This window comes from Scyliorhinus torazame, chromosome 17, assembly GCF_047496885.1.
Source record: "Scyliorhinus torazame isolate Kashiwa2021f chromosome 17, sScyTor2.1, whole genome shotgun sequence".
Lineage (NCBI taxonomy): Eukaryota > Metazoa > Chordata > Chondrichthyes > Carcharhiniformes > Scyliorhinidae > Scyliorhinus > Scyliorhinus torazame.
The window spans coordinates 162275570-162289968 of NC_092723.1; the positions used below are offsets into that span (position 1 = coordinate 162275570).

Genomic DNA, 14399 nt, shown 5'->3' on the forward strand with positions numbered 1-14399 from the left:
ATCTACAAAACTTGTGCAGTTCTAAAAATATAGTTGCGTTCTTTTCATTTTGCCCTTTACACAATTTACATACACACACACACATATATATATATATATATATATATATACACTGTATATACATATATATACACATATATATATATATATATACACATATATATATATGTGTGTGCTCTAATAATGCAATGAATCAAATGTTTTTTATTAAGGGTATCAAAGGATAAGGTGCTAAGACGGATAGATGGAGTCGAGATACAGGCATGATCTAATTGTATGACAGTGCAGGTTGAATAATATAAATCAAAAAAGACTTCCATTCAGATAGCGCTTTTCATAATCACCGAACATCTCAAAGCATTTTGAAGCCAATTAATTACTTTTGTAATGTAGGGAACCAATCTGTGCGCAGCAATCTCCCACAAATAGCAATCTGATGACACTGAGAAATCTGCTTTTGTAATGTTGATTGAAGGGCACTAGGGGTGGTGACTCCTTTGCTCTTCTTCGAAATAGTGCCAATGTCTCATCTGACAAAGTAGTACTCATTCAGTACTGCACTGAAGTGTCAACCCTGATTTTTGTGATCAGGTCCTGGAGTGAGACTTGAACTGGGAACCTAGTGATTCAGTGGCATGAGTGCTACCAAATGAGTCATGGCTGAGACCTAGTCTACTCATGTGCCTGGTATTCCTAGAGTGATGCAAGTACAATATTTCTTATTTTGTTATGATTTCAAAATCAAAGGGGGCTCACATTTTGTTCACGTCATGTTCTCCATACAGCCAGCCATCTTTTTCCTCTGGTATAAGAAGTGTTAGCACGTCACTTTCTGCGAAGCTCAACATATTCTTGTTAGTTCCAGCCGTGTGTGGAAAAATGCTTTTTACCTTTGGCCTCTGAACCAGATTCAATCCAGTTGCAACAGAAATGGATCTTGTTAGATTGATGTCCTCTGTGGAAAGGTAAACCATATTTACTGCTTCATTATTTCCTTCTCATCATTCATATTATTTGCACATGGAATGTCTAGGGATGCCACAACTGCAACATATGCCAAATACAAATTCTGAATGTAAGATCAGAAGGATAAAACCAGTTAAGTACTTTTACTGTATCATATTTAGACTATAATTTGTTCCATTATTAGTCAATAAATAAAGTTCTGATATTTAAAAGAAATTAACATAGGAATCAGGAAAGTAAAGATTCAGAATCCGAACGTTGTCTTACCATAAATATTCACTATCTGTTGAATCCATTTGGAACAGTTCAGGAATAAGAAAATGTAGTGTGTGATCTACCCACATGGGGAAAGATTCCCGGAGCGCCGAGAAACACCCCGCTATCGAACGCCCATCCGGGTAGACCAGGGCCTCAGCAGGGAACTCCCCAACAAGACCGCACTTAGCCCCGTCTTCTTGCTGAAACTCCTCAATGCAGTGAGAGATCGGGACGCCATTTTAGCTCAAGCCACCAATGCAACCCTCAAAGAACAAAGAAAAGTACAGCACAGGAACAGGCCCTTAGGCCCTCCAAGCCTGCGCTGACCATGCTGTCCGTCTAAACTAAAATCTTCTACACTTCCGGGGTCTGTATCCCTCTATTCCCATCCTATTCATGTATGTGTCAAGGTGCCCCTTAAATGTCACTATCGTCCCTGCTTCCACCACCTTCTCCGGCAGCAAGTTCCAGGCACCCACTACCCTCCGTGTAAAAAACTTGCCTCGTCCATCTCCTCTAAGCCTTGCCCCTCGCACCTTAAACCTATGCTCCCTAGTAATTGACCCCTCTACCCTGGGAAAAAGTCTCTGACTATCCACTCTGTCAATGCCCCTCAACTCACTATAAGGAATTCTCCGGGCCCCCTGCACCCCCCAAACCCGCACAGGGCACACCCTGGCTTGATCACCACCGCACAGAAAATGCCAGCTTGGCAAGTTGGCAGTGCCAGGCTTGCACCCAGGTGACACTGACAGGGTGCTAGTCTGGCAGTGCCAGGATGCCCAGGTAGCACCAGCAGTGCCAGGGTGCCACCCTGCCCAGGGGGCATGTACCTGGCGGCCTCCAATCCCATGGGAGACCCCCACGAGTGCCGTTCCATTTAGTCTTCGTTTGTGGAGACCAGGACGGAATGTACTCGCTCAAGTTCTCCAAGGCAAGAGATACTACGCCTTGGTTAGATCTAGGAATGTATATTAGAGTGATACTTGCTGTCTCACTCTAATAGGCAGATTTGCCAGAAAATGACCCTGCCCAGAATGTCCAGGATTCATATTGCGACGTCTCTGAGATCACGATAGATCTCGCAAGGCGTGGCGAGCTGGATAAATCTCGGTAGTGCGATCTCCTGGCATTTACCGGTTGTGTTGTGCCGTATGCTTTTCGGGCGCAACGCGATCGGTAGATCTTGCCCGCTGTATTTTGTGACAGACTAAACTATATATCCAAGACTAAGCATAAGGAAGTTATTTCTTATGTTTTGCCCTTATGCTTTCTTCAGCACCTAATTCTGCCTCCTAGAATTTTCTATGCTGATTTTTTACCAATTATTTTTATTGCCTCCAGCATTATAAAAGTTGGATCTGCATTCATCCCCTTTAACTTCCATCCAATCTCCATCAGGAATGAAATTAGCTTCTTCAGTTACCCAAGATTGCAGGTTAGAGCAGATTTAATCACAAAAACAGGATTTGAGCGATAATCTCACTTTCCTTTGCTTCATACCGGCTGAAATAACTTTTATTGGTGCAAAACCTATTTTTAAACCAAGAAAAAATCAAAAGCTATCATGCGCATTGAACCAGCACATATTCAATTTCTAAAGACCCATCTATCAACATTTTTGAAATCACTAAAAGAAAATCTCAGCAGTAGTTGGAGGTTGGCAAATAGTGCCTCTTTCATTCCCTTGTAACATCAAAAGGTAGTATAACCAGAATTCTTTGCTTGTGCAACTCTTCAAAACACAAATACGCAGGTCACTTTTATTGCGAAATCAGGAAACATTAATTAGATTTCAAGAAAAGCTTATACCGAGCAACATTTGTTAAATTCTATTCCTTACCTAATACATCAGTGCTTCTCTCAACAGAGGCAATACGTTGAGCAGTTGGGTTGTTGAACATATCTGGCAGAGGACTTTTTTGAACTCTTCCAGGAGGGGCTGGTGGTATTTTTAAATTATTCTGTAATGCAGGGTCATGTACCTAGGAAACCATTTTATCATTATTGGTTTTGTTCACATACAATGTTTAGAATGTTGCACTTAAGTAGCTTCTGAGTTACAGTTTCTTTCTTTTAGTTGTGCATGAAAACAAGGGTCTGATGTGCCTCTTGCTACATCATGCTATGAAACCAGGTCACCAGAATGGAAACAAGCTAATATGCATCCATATTAAATAAAGGGGATACATTTAATTTGTATAACTACAGACTCCTCAGCATGGCATTAATAATTGCCCAAAAAATTAAATTATCATCAGTAAACATATATCTGGTATGGGGAGGATACTGCCCAACTAGTCTCTAGGACTTGAGAAAATAAGAGAGGGGCTGGTTTAGCACAGGGCTAAATCGCCTGGCTTTGAAAGCAGACCCAAAGGCAGGCCAGCAGCCCGGTTCAATTCCCGTACCAGCCTCCCCGAACAGGCCGCTGGAATGTGGCGACTAGGGGCTTTTCACAGTAACTTCATTTGAAGCCTACTTGTGACAATAAACAATTTTAATTTCATTTTTTTTTCATTTCACATCTGCACTTGAATTTCTGCAAGCCTTCAGGGAGAACCTTGCAAAAGCCCAAAGCCTGTGAAAATTCAAGGAAAAACATGGATGTTGGAAAGAAATTGACAGAAGAAAAGGGAGAAAGGATTTATGTACCAAATGAGTTCCTAAAGCAGGAGGAATAGTGAGATTTGGGAAATGGAATGTGTGTGGTGGTGGATTTCAGGGTGTATGGTCACAGATGGCTGAAGACAGCCAATACTGGGGCAAAGGGATGGGGATATACAGGAGATCAAAGTTGAAGGACCAGAGTTCTTGGAGGGTTGCAGGTTTGAAGGAAGTTGCAGAGAAGGGCAAGGCCCATGAAGGGATTTACCACACGAGGTTGTGGTATTGAGGGACTGGAAGCCAATATAGCTGAGTGAGCACAAATGATCGCAAATACGGGTGGCATGGTGGTGCAGTGGTTAGCACTGCTGCCCACTGCACTAAGGACGCAGGTTCGATCCCAGCCCCGGGTCATTGTCCGTGTGGAGTTTGAACATTCTCCTAGTGTCTGCAATGGATTTCACCCCACAACCCAAAGATGTGGTTAGGTGGATTGGCCACACTAAATTTGCTCCTTAATTGGGAAAAAAAGTAATTGGGTACTCTAAATTTTTTAAAAAATGATGCAAATAAATGCTAGAAGTGTAAAGAAACAACACACACACACAAAAAAAATTGTTAAGTACAAAGTATAAAGTGCAGACTATAAAGGACTGAATTTCTCTATGATTTCTCAACAGCTCCAACTCCTCGTTTGCTTTTAGGCCCTTCAATGTTCCAGGCAAACAAAACATTCATCGGAGTTTTCTAAACAACTATGTGACCATGTCATTTAAAGATCAACCTTCCATCTTGCAGTACTACCACAGCTTTTTTCATAAATCCTACATCATATAGTACCGTCACACTGATGTGCTGCTTCTAACATCCTCTAGAAATGTTTGATCAAATATTTATTTTGAACTAATGCATTCTCTTTAGAATTCTACTAGTCATTCAACTCTATAACCTGCTCTAATCACAGAAAAACACCAGTACCAAATTGTGTGCACTTAGAAAGTTTAAAAAAAAATGTTTATTCAGATTTTTCCAACAAAATTTTAACAAAACCCCCCCCGTAACAAAAAGAAAAAAGAACACAAACACAACAATCGAAAATTAGTACAAAACGTATACATTGGGTTTCTCCCATATATAGCAACCCCCCATATTGACATTCAAAGGTACCCTTTGCCCCCCCCCACCCACCCAAATACCCCCTCGAAAGAGACCCCCCCCCTCCCCTGGGTGCTGCTGCTGCTGACCTCCTCCTAACGCCTTCGCGAGATAGTCTAGGAACGGTTGCCACCGCCTGAAGAACCCCTGCACAGACCTCTCAAGGCAAACTTGATCCCTCTCCAGCTTAATGAACCCTGCCATATCATTTATCCAGGCTTCACACTGGGGGGGCTTTGCGTCCTTCCATAATAGCAAGATCCTCTGCCAGGCTACCAGGGACGCAAAGGCCAGGATACCGGCCTCTTTCGCCTCCCTGCACTCCCAGCTCATCCGTTACCCCAAATAGTGCCAACCCCCAACTCGGCTTGACCTGGACTTTCACCACCTTGGACATAGTCCTCGCGAAACCCCTCCAGAACCCATCCAGTACCGGGCACGACCAAGAACATGTGGACGTGATTCGCCAGGCTTACGAGCACCTCCCACACCTGTCCTCCATCCCAAAGAACCTACTCAATCTCGCCCTTGTTATATGCACTCTGTGAGTAACCTTAACTTGTATTAGGCTGAGCCTGGCGCAAGAGGAAGAGGAATTAACCCTACTCAGGGCATCAGCCCACAGACCCTCATCTATCTCCTCCCCAAGCTCTTCTCTCCCACTTGCCCTTTAACTCCTCTACCGAGGCCTCCTCCTCTTCTTTCATCTCCTGTTAGATCGCCGAAACCTTGCCTTCTCCGACCCATACACCCAAAATCACCCTGTCCTGAATCCCTGTGCCGGGAGCAATGGGAATTCCCTCACCTGCCACCTCACAAACGCCCTCACTTGCATATACCTGAACGCATTTCCCGGGGGTAACCCAAACTTCTCCTCCAGCGCCCCTAGGCTCGCAAACGTCCCATCTATAAACAGGTCCCCCCATTCTTCTAATCCCTGCCCGATGCCAGCTCCGAAACCCCCCATCCATCCTTCCCGGGGACGAACCGATGGTTCTCCCAAATCGGACCCAAACCGAGGTTCCCACCTCGCCCCTATGCCGTCTCCAACTGCCACCCAGATCTTCAACGTTGCCGCCACCACCGGACTCGTGGTGTACCCTCGTCGGCGAGAGCGGCAGCGGTGCCGTCACCAGCGCCCTCAGGCTTGTGCCCCTGCAGGACGCCATTTCCAACCTCTTCCACAGCTGCCCCCCCTCCCTCTATTACCCACTTTCAGATCATCGCCACGTTGGCTGCCCAATAAAAGCCGAACAGATTCGGCAGCGCCAGCCCTCCCTGTCCCTGCTACGCTCCAGAAACACCCTCTTTACCCTCGGGGTCTCTTATTTGCCCACACAAAACCCATGATGCTCCTACATATCAGTTTAAAAAAAGCCTGGGCAATCATAATGGGAAGGCACTGGGAACACAAAGAGAAACCTTGGGAGGACCATCATTTTAACCGACTGTCACCCTGCCCGCTAGCGAGAGTGGCAGCACATCACCATCTCTTGAAATCCTCCTCCATCTGCTCACCACCAACCGCGTCAAATTGTGCTTGTGCAGGGCCGCCCAACTCCCAGCCACCTGATCCCCAAGTACCGAAAGTTCCTTTCCGCCCTCTTCAATGGTAGGTCGTCTATCCCCCTTCCCTGGTCCCCTGGATGCACCACAAAGAGTTCACTTTTTCCCTACGTTGAGCTTATAGCCCGAGAAGTCCCCAAACTCCCTTAGGATCCGCATGACCTCCGCCATCCCCTCCACTGGATCTGCCACATAACAGCAACAGGTCGTCCGCATACAGCGACACCCGAAGTTTCCTCTCGCCCTCGGACCAATCCCTTCCATTCCCTGGACTCCCTTAGTGACATGGCCATAGGCTCAAATTGCCAATGCAAACAACAAGGGGGACAGGGGGCACCCCTGCCTCGTCCCTCGGTACAGCCGAAAGTACTCTGACCTCCATAGATTCGTAGAGGCCAGGATACCGGTAGATTCGCTAATCCAGCAAAAGAAATCTGCAGGCATGGCCCATGCCACCATGTTGGTGGAGCAGCACACCATGGTGGGTTGGAAAATCCGCCAGAGGACAGCATGAACATCATTTCCACCCTGTTAATGGGGTGGAGTTAAAAAGCTCGACCTCTCTCACCAGATTCTCCGCAGTGCCAGTGGGAAAACACGCCAGAGTGAAACACGTGCGTACAATGTAGAGTGCAGATGTCGGGACCTATCTGAACAATATCTGGGGCTGTCTCAGGAGTTAGGGATGGAGGCCGGCCGCAACCCAGGAACACTATAGTAGTGGCTCGGGCGGGGGGGGGGGGGGGGGGGGTGCATTTGCAGGTGGACCTTCCATATCAGTTGTCCTGGAGGAGGTCCACCTTCCACCCTCAGAATGTTCCTGGACATCCATATTTGTTCTCAGGAGATCCATCTTCTGGTGTCAAGAGTGCTCCCGGAGATCTATCTTCAGTTTCAGGAAATCCACTTTCTTCTTTCATGACTGGGTCAGTGATGTTGGATGCCTTTTCAATATGGTACCAACACATCGGCGGACTGCACACCATCCAGGCCTGCCCCACCTCCGAATAAAGTGTGAAACATGCAGTTACATAATTAATGAGGTGGTGGCCGGAGGATTTGGCGTGTATCCCGCTGGCCCCAGTGGGAAGCATTCCACATTCCCTGACCCCGCCATGGCATTTAGTCTCAAATTGGAGAATTCCACCCTTGATGAATCAATCATTATATATTAATTATATATATATATTATATATATTGGGTGACACGGTAGCACAGTGGTTAGCACTGTTGCTTCACAGCACCAGGGTCCCAGGTTCGATTCCCTCTTGGGTGACTGCCTGTGCGGAGTCTGTACGTTCTCCCCATGTCTGCGTGGGTTTCCTCCGGGTGCTCCGGTTTCCTCCCACAAGTCTTGACAGACGTGCTTATTAGGTGAATTGGAAATGCTGAATTCTCCCTCTGTGTATCCGAACAGGCGCCTGAATGTGGCGACTAGGGGATTTTCACAGTAACTCCATTGCAGTGTTAATGCAAGCCAACTTGTGACAATAATAACGATTATTATTCTCTTATCAGTAAAAATGGACATATGCAAAATAATGTACTTTTTCCAACAAGAATGTTTTGAGTATTGCAGATGAAAACATACTGTTCTGTCACAGAAACCTCGGGCGAAATTCTCCGTTATCGGCGGAAAGTCCGCCGATCGGCGCAAATCCGACTTGCGTCACGTCGGAAAAATGGGTCGATAGTCTCCGGCCCGAAATGGGCTAACAGCGACGTAACGGGATCCGCGCTTGCGCAGTGGTTCACGCCGTGCAGCGTCATACGCGCTGCACGGCGTGACGGCTCATAAGGCCGCGCTGCTCCCCCCCCCACCCGACCGGAACACCTGACCGCAACACCCGGCTGGATGGCTGGCCGTCGCTCAGCCCCGAGGTTCGAGTCACGCGATGTGGAGGCGCTCCTGGACGCGGTGGAGCAGAGGAGGGACACCCTATATCCCGGGCACGGCCGCAGAGTTGCCCCACGCCACAGCCGGCGCCTGTGGAGGGAAGTGGCAGGGGCCGTCACCGCTGTGGCCCTGACACCACGGACAGGCACCCAGTGCCACAAGGTGAACGACCTCGTCAGAGCAGGCAGGGTGAGCCTCCCCCATATCCCCCCCTCCCCATATCCCCCCTTCCCCCATATCCCCCCTCCCCCATATCCCCCCCTCCCCCATATCCCCCCTCCCCCATATCCCCCCTCCCCCATATCCCCCCCTCCCCATATCCCTCCTCCCCCAGATCCCCCCCTCCCCCATATCCCTCTCCCCCGTATCCCCCATACCCCCCATATCACCCCTCCCCATATCCCCCATATCCCCCCTCCCCCATATCCCCCCTCCCCCATATCCCCCCTCCCCCATATCCCCCCTCCCCCATATCCCCCCTCCCCCATATCCCCCCCTCCCCCATATCCCCAAGTGAATCCAGCCCTAACCTTAACCTCTGCAATGCACGCGCAACCGATGGCGTGCATTCATATACCTGCCTAACACTGTTGCCTTTTACCCCTGCCCCCCCCCCCCACAGGAGAAGCGCGCACACAACAATAGGGAGCATGTGAGGACTGGAGGAGGGCCCGCTGATGAGAGGCCACTGACCGTACACGAGGAAAGGGCCCTGGAACTGGCTGGCGGACCTGAGGACCGGGAGGTTGCTGATGCAGAGGTCGGGGGCGTACTAGCGAGTGAGCCACCGACAGCCCGTCCCCATATCCCCCCTCCCCTATATCCCCCTCCCCCGTATCACCTGGTCACTGCCTGATGTCTAACCATGCATGCTTCATTGTGTATCGCAGGACCAAACGTCCAGGCACCCATCCCCGCAGATGCAGACCGCCCACAGGATGCCCCTCGGAGACCACAGGAGACGGAGAGACCCGCACCCTCCAGCATGCGACGCCCGCAGGATGCCCCTCAGAGACCACAGGAGACGGAGAGACCCGCACCCTCCAGCATGCGACGCCCGCAGGATGCCCTTCGGAGACCACGGGATACAGAGAGACCCGGACCCTCCAGCATGCGACGCCCGCAGGATGCCCCTCGCACACCACGGGAGACGGAGAGACCTGGAGAAACAGGGAGACGACACCCCCCGTCACGTGCGGGAGCGACCACCCAGCGACGAGGGGGGCAGCCACAGGCCCCCGTCACATCCGAGCCAGGACACCACGAGCCAGGACACCACGAGCCAGGACACCCCTACCCAGGACACCCCTACCCAGGACACCCCTACCCAGGACACCCCTACCCAGGACACCCCTACCCGGGACAGCACTACCCAGGAAGACGAAATACCGGACAGTGACTCAGAGTGGATGGGTGGAGACGAACCCCCACCCCAAAGTGCCATGGACTCAGAGTGGGACGAAGAGCACGACACAACACCACTGCTGTCACCAACACCCTCCACCATCGCAGAAACACTCACCACGGTTGGGCACTTTAGTGATGAGGCGTCTGGTACACTCACTGGTGCGCACAACACAGCCGTCCCGGTACAGCAGGTGGAGGTAGGAGCAGCAGAGGGGCCGGGCGGTCGGAGGGCAGCCCAGCCCAAGCGAACATCTGCCGCCCAGATGGATCCGGGTTCCTGGAGTTACCACACCCACACATAGATCCGATGCAACCACCGACCCGGAGACGAGCGAAGAGGGTGACGGGCGGCTTGCGGTGGTCGCAGGTGGAGGAGTCCACCCGCGTCCAGGAGCTGGGAGTGGTGCCGGTCATGCGTGCCACCCAGGCCGACACCGCACGGGTGGCGTCCGCGGTGGAGGCAATTGGTGCGATGGTGTCAGACATGGGGAACGGTTTGCGAGGCCTGGGGCCTTCCGTGCAGGCGGCGTCTGTGGCCCAGGAAATGGCTGCCCTTTCACAGGAGGCCATGAGCCAGTGCCAGCGCCAGATGGCAGAGGCGCTCAACGCCATAGCCCAGTCTCTGCAGGCCATGGCCCAGTCTCAGCAGGCCATGGCCCAGTCTCTGCAGGCCATCGCTGAGGGCATCGGCGCCAGTGGCCATGTGCGAGCCGGCGTCGCACTGTCACAGACAGGGTTTACCAACCCCCTGGGCTCCATGGCTGCAAACCTGCAGACCCCTGTCGATACCAGCACTGGCCTCCAGGACTGGCAGCGCCAGATGTCGGGGGGGGCGTCAGATGGCCAGTCCGTTCGCATCCCCCACCCATGTAGAGGCCTGGGGGCCATCAGGCACCCCGAGGGAGGAGGAGGTGGTGTGGTCCGTCCCGGCTCCCTCTGTAGGGGAGGTCCCAGTACACCGCGACACCTCGGACTCCCCCCCCCTTCCGTCCCAGGTGCATCGGGTGGGCAACGGGCAGGACAGGCTGGCAGCTCGCCATCCCAGTCGCCCAGGCCGCAGCCTGGCCCATCTAGGCCAGGACGCCCCAGGAAACGGCCGCCAAAGGGATCCAGTGTCAGAGGGCAGGAATCACAGGAGTCCACCTCCAGTTCTGCTGTACCGTCTGGGGAACCACGTAGACGTAGTCAAAGGGCCCGTAAGGCCAAACAATTAGACACTGAGTAAGTTGGCACGGGTGCAGGGCACAGATGAGTTTTAGGGGCTAGGGCACGTGCATGAACTCCTTTGGTTATTAAAGTCAATGTTACACCTACCGAAGCTGCCTTTGTGCTCTGTCCAAAGTGTGCGGGGGTGTCATGTACGTTGAGCGCAAGTGTGTGTGTGAGGGGTGGTCTTACCTCAGCCCCAGGTGAGTCTGCCCCCTTCCCCCTGGGCCGCCATCAACATCCCCTGGGCAGAGGACGGGACCGTGCGCTGCAGTGTCACAGCCGCATGCAGGGATGGTCCGGGTGGATGGTGGTACTGTGGCCATGGGTCAGACATAGTCCAACGATGTAGAGCCAGGAGCTCATCGCAGGGCGGGTTGTCATCATCCTCCATGGCCTGCGATAGACACGCGTCCACCCGCAACTGTGTGAGCCCGGCCCGTTGTGCCGCAGGTGGATCGGCAATGGGGGGCGGGGGGGGTGGTGTGCATGCGGGTGGGGTGGGTGGGGTGGGGGAGGGGGGTGAGGGTGCTGGGTGGGTGGATGGGTGGGGGGTGTGGGTGGTCGGCTGTTGCCATGGTGTGCGGTCTGTGGCCATACTACCCGATTCCCACGCCCATCTAGTCAGTGAAGCGGGCGTCTATCAGTCTGTCCCGTGCCCGCTGGGCCAGCCGGTAACGGTGGACAGCCACCCGCCTGTGTCTACCCCGTCTGCCCTGACCATTGCCCCCATCCCCCTCATCTGGGGAGGACTGGGCCTCTTCCTGCTGCTCCTCCACTCCGCCCTCCTCTGCCTGCGGCACATCGCCCCTCTGCTGGGCTATGTTGTGCAGGACGCAGCACACCACAATGATGCGGCCGACCCTATCTGACCGATACTGGAGGGCGCCCCCAGAGAGGTCCAGGCACCTGAAACGCATCTTCAGCACGCCAAAGCACCTCTCGATCACTCCCCTTGTCGCTACATGGGCATCATTGTAGCGGTTCTCCGCCTCATTGCGTGGCCTCCGTATAGGCGTCATCAGCCACGATCGCAATGGGTAGCCCCTGTCGCCCAGCAACCAGCCCCTCAGCCGGGGATGGCGTCCCTCGTACATGCCGGGGATGGATGACCGCGACAACACGAATGAGTCGTGTACACTGCCTGGGTGACGGGCGCAGACGTGCAGGATCATCATGCGGTGGTCGCAGACCACCTGTACGTTCATCGAATAGGTCCCCTTCCTATTAGTGAACACGGCCCTGTTATCTGCAGGTGGCCGCACGGCAACGTGCATCCCATCGATCGCGCCCTGGACCATGGGGAACCCGGCCACGGCAGAGAAGCCCACGGCCCGGGCATCTTGGCTGGCCCGGTCCACGGGGAAGCGGATGTAGCGGTGCGCCATGGCATATAGGGCATCTGTCACTGCCCGGATGCACCGGTGCACCGAAGTCTGCGATATGCCGGACAGGTCCCCACTCGGTGCCTGGAATGACCCCGTTGCATAAAAGTTCAGGGCCACCGTAACCTTGACGGACACGGGGAGAGGGTGTCCCCCGCCAGTGCCACGCGGTGACAGGTGTGCTAGCAGGTGGCAGATGTGTGCCACGGTTTCCCGGCTCAACCGGAGTCTCCTCCTGCATTCCCGGTCCGTGAGGTCCTGGTATGACTGCCGGGGCCGGTACACACGGGGCGCCCTCGGGTGCCTCCGTTGCCGTGGGGCCGCGACGTCCTCCTCCCCCTCCTCGTCCTGTCGGTCAGGTGTCCCTCCAGCCTGGGCGGCTGCCGCCTGCCCCTCTGCGGCAGCCTGCGCCGCCTCTCTGGCACGCTCCTCCTCCTCCTCATCCAGGGCAACATAGACATGAGCGGCTGCCACCACGGCGGCCAACATCGCTGGATGATCTGAAAACATGACGGCCTGGTGGGGGGGGAGGGGAACGACGACATGTCATCATTGCCCATATCCCCTCCTCCCCCCAGCCAGGTAGCATGGACCGCATGGGTCCAACTGTTGGAGGCTGGCACCTGGCCAGGTGGACCAACTCACTTGCCCTCCCATCCCCCTCCTCGGCATGGACCCCCCCCCCCCAACCTCCACCCCAGCACGGACACCCCCCCCCAACCTCCACCCCGGCACAGACCCCCCCCCCCAACCTCCACCCCAGCACGGACCCCCCCCAACCTCCACCCCGGCATGGACCCCCCCCAACCTCCACCCCGGCATGGACCTACCCCCAACCTCCACCCCGGCACGGCACAGACCCCCCCCAACCTCCACCCCGGCACGGACCCCCCCCCCCCCAACCTCCACCCCAGCACGGACCCCCCCAAACCTCCACCCCGGCATGGCACGGACCCCCCCCCCAACCTCCACCCCGGCACGGACCCCCCATCCACCTCCCCGGCACGGACCCCCTCCCGGCACTCCCCCGGAGCCCAGCCTACTCTAACCACCCCCCCCCCCCCCCCCCGCCGCACACACACACACACACACACAAGCCGAGACACACCTCTCCTCACGCATTCAGACTGCGGCCACGCCATTGCCTGCCCAGAGCCAACCCCCCAGGCCGTCACTCACCTCCACGCTGGTCGGCGTGAGTCTGGAGCACCGGGTCACGCCGATGAAAAGGAGGTTTGATTCACGTCGACGTGAACGGTCATCACGTCGACGGGACTTCGGCCCATCCGGAAGGGAGAATATCGGCAGGCCGAAAATCGGCTGCCTTGCGCAGACCCGTGACATTCTCCGCGGCAGCGGCGACATTAACGCCCCGCCGACTTTTCTCCCTTCGGAGACTTCGGCAACCGGCGGGGGCGGGATTCACGGCGGCCAACGGCCATTCTCCGACCCTCTGGGGGGTCGGAGAATGACGCCCCTCATGCCAATAGTACTTCTTTATGAGTATTTATTACAGATATTTTAATAACAAAGATCGGTGTCTCCTATTTGATACCTTTTAACCCAATTGCTGTTTGTATAGAATCACATGCCAGACATTCCGGAGTAAAATAAATATTTAATCACATTACCTCCCCACATACTTTTCTTGAGTGAAATGTAATTTCACTCTTGACCATGGTTTGAATTCAGTCCACTTCTATCTCCAAGCTCTAAGAGTTAAATGTCGTTAATTTGGCACTTCAAACCAATTTCCAGTGGGGCAAACCAGCATATATTTGCCAAGAAAATTAATTAATAAAAAGGCAGTCAGGTGGCGTAGTGGTTAGCACTGCTGCCTCACAGTGCCGAGGACTCGGGTTCAATCACGGCCCCAGGTCACTGTCCGTGTGAAGTTTGCACATTCTCCCAATCTGTGTGGGTCTCACCCCCACAACCCAAAGATGTGCAGA

The 14399-nt window shown here is 53.5% G+C and overlaps 1 protein-coding gene across 1 annotated transcript in view; it reads right to left on the reverse strand.

The window, feature by feature from the left end:
* Positions 1-14399, reverse strand: part of LOC140394351 (BAR/IMD domain-containing adapter protein 2-like 1) — a 241601-nt gene that overhangs the window by 82604 nt on the left and 144598 nt on the right. Inside the window, exons 9-10 of the mRNA XM_072481550.1 lie at positions 3068-3209; positions 757-955 (exon numbers count right to left, since the gene is read on the reverse strand). Of these exons, the coding sequence (XP_072337651.1) occupies positions 757-955; positions 3068-3209 (341 nt within the window). The remainder of the gene's footprint in view (positions 1-756; positions 956-3067; positions 3210-14399) is intronic.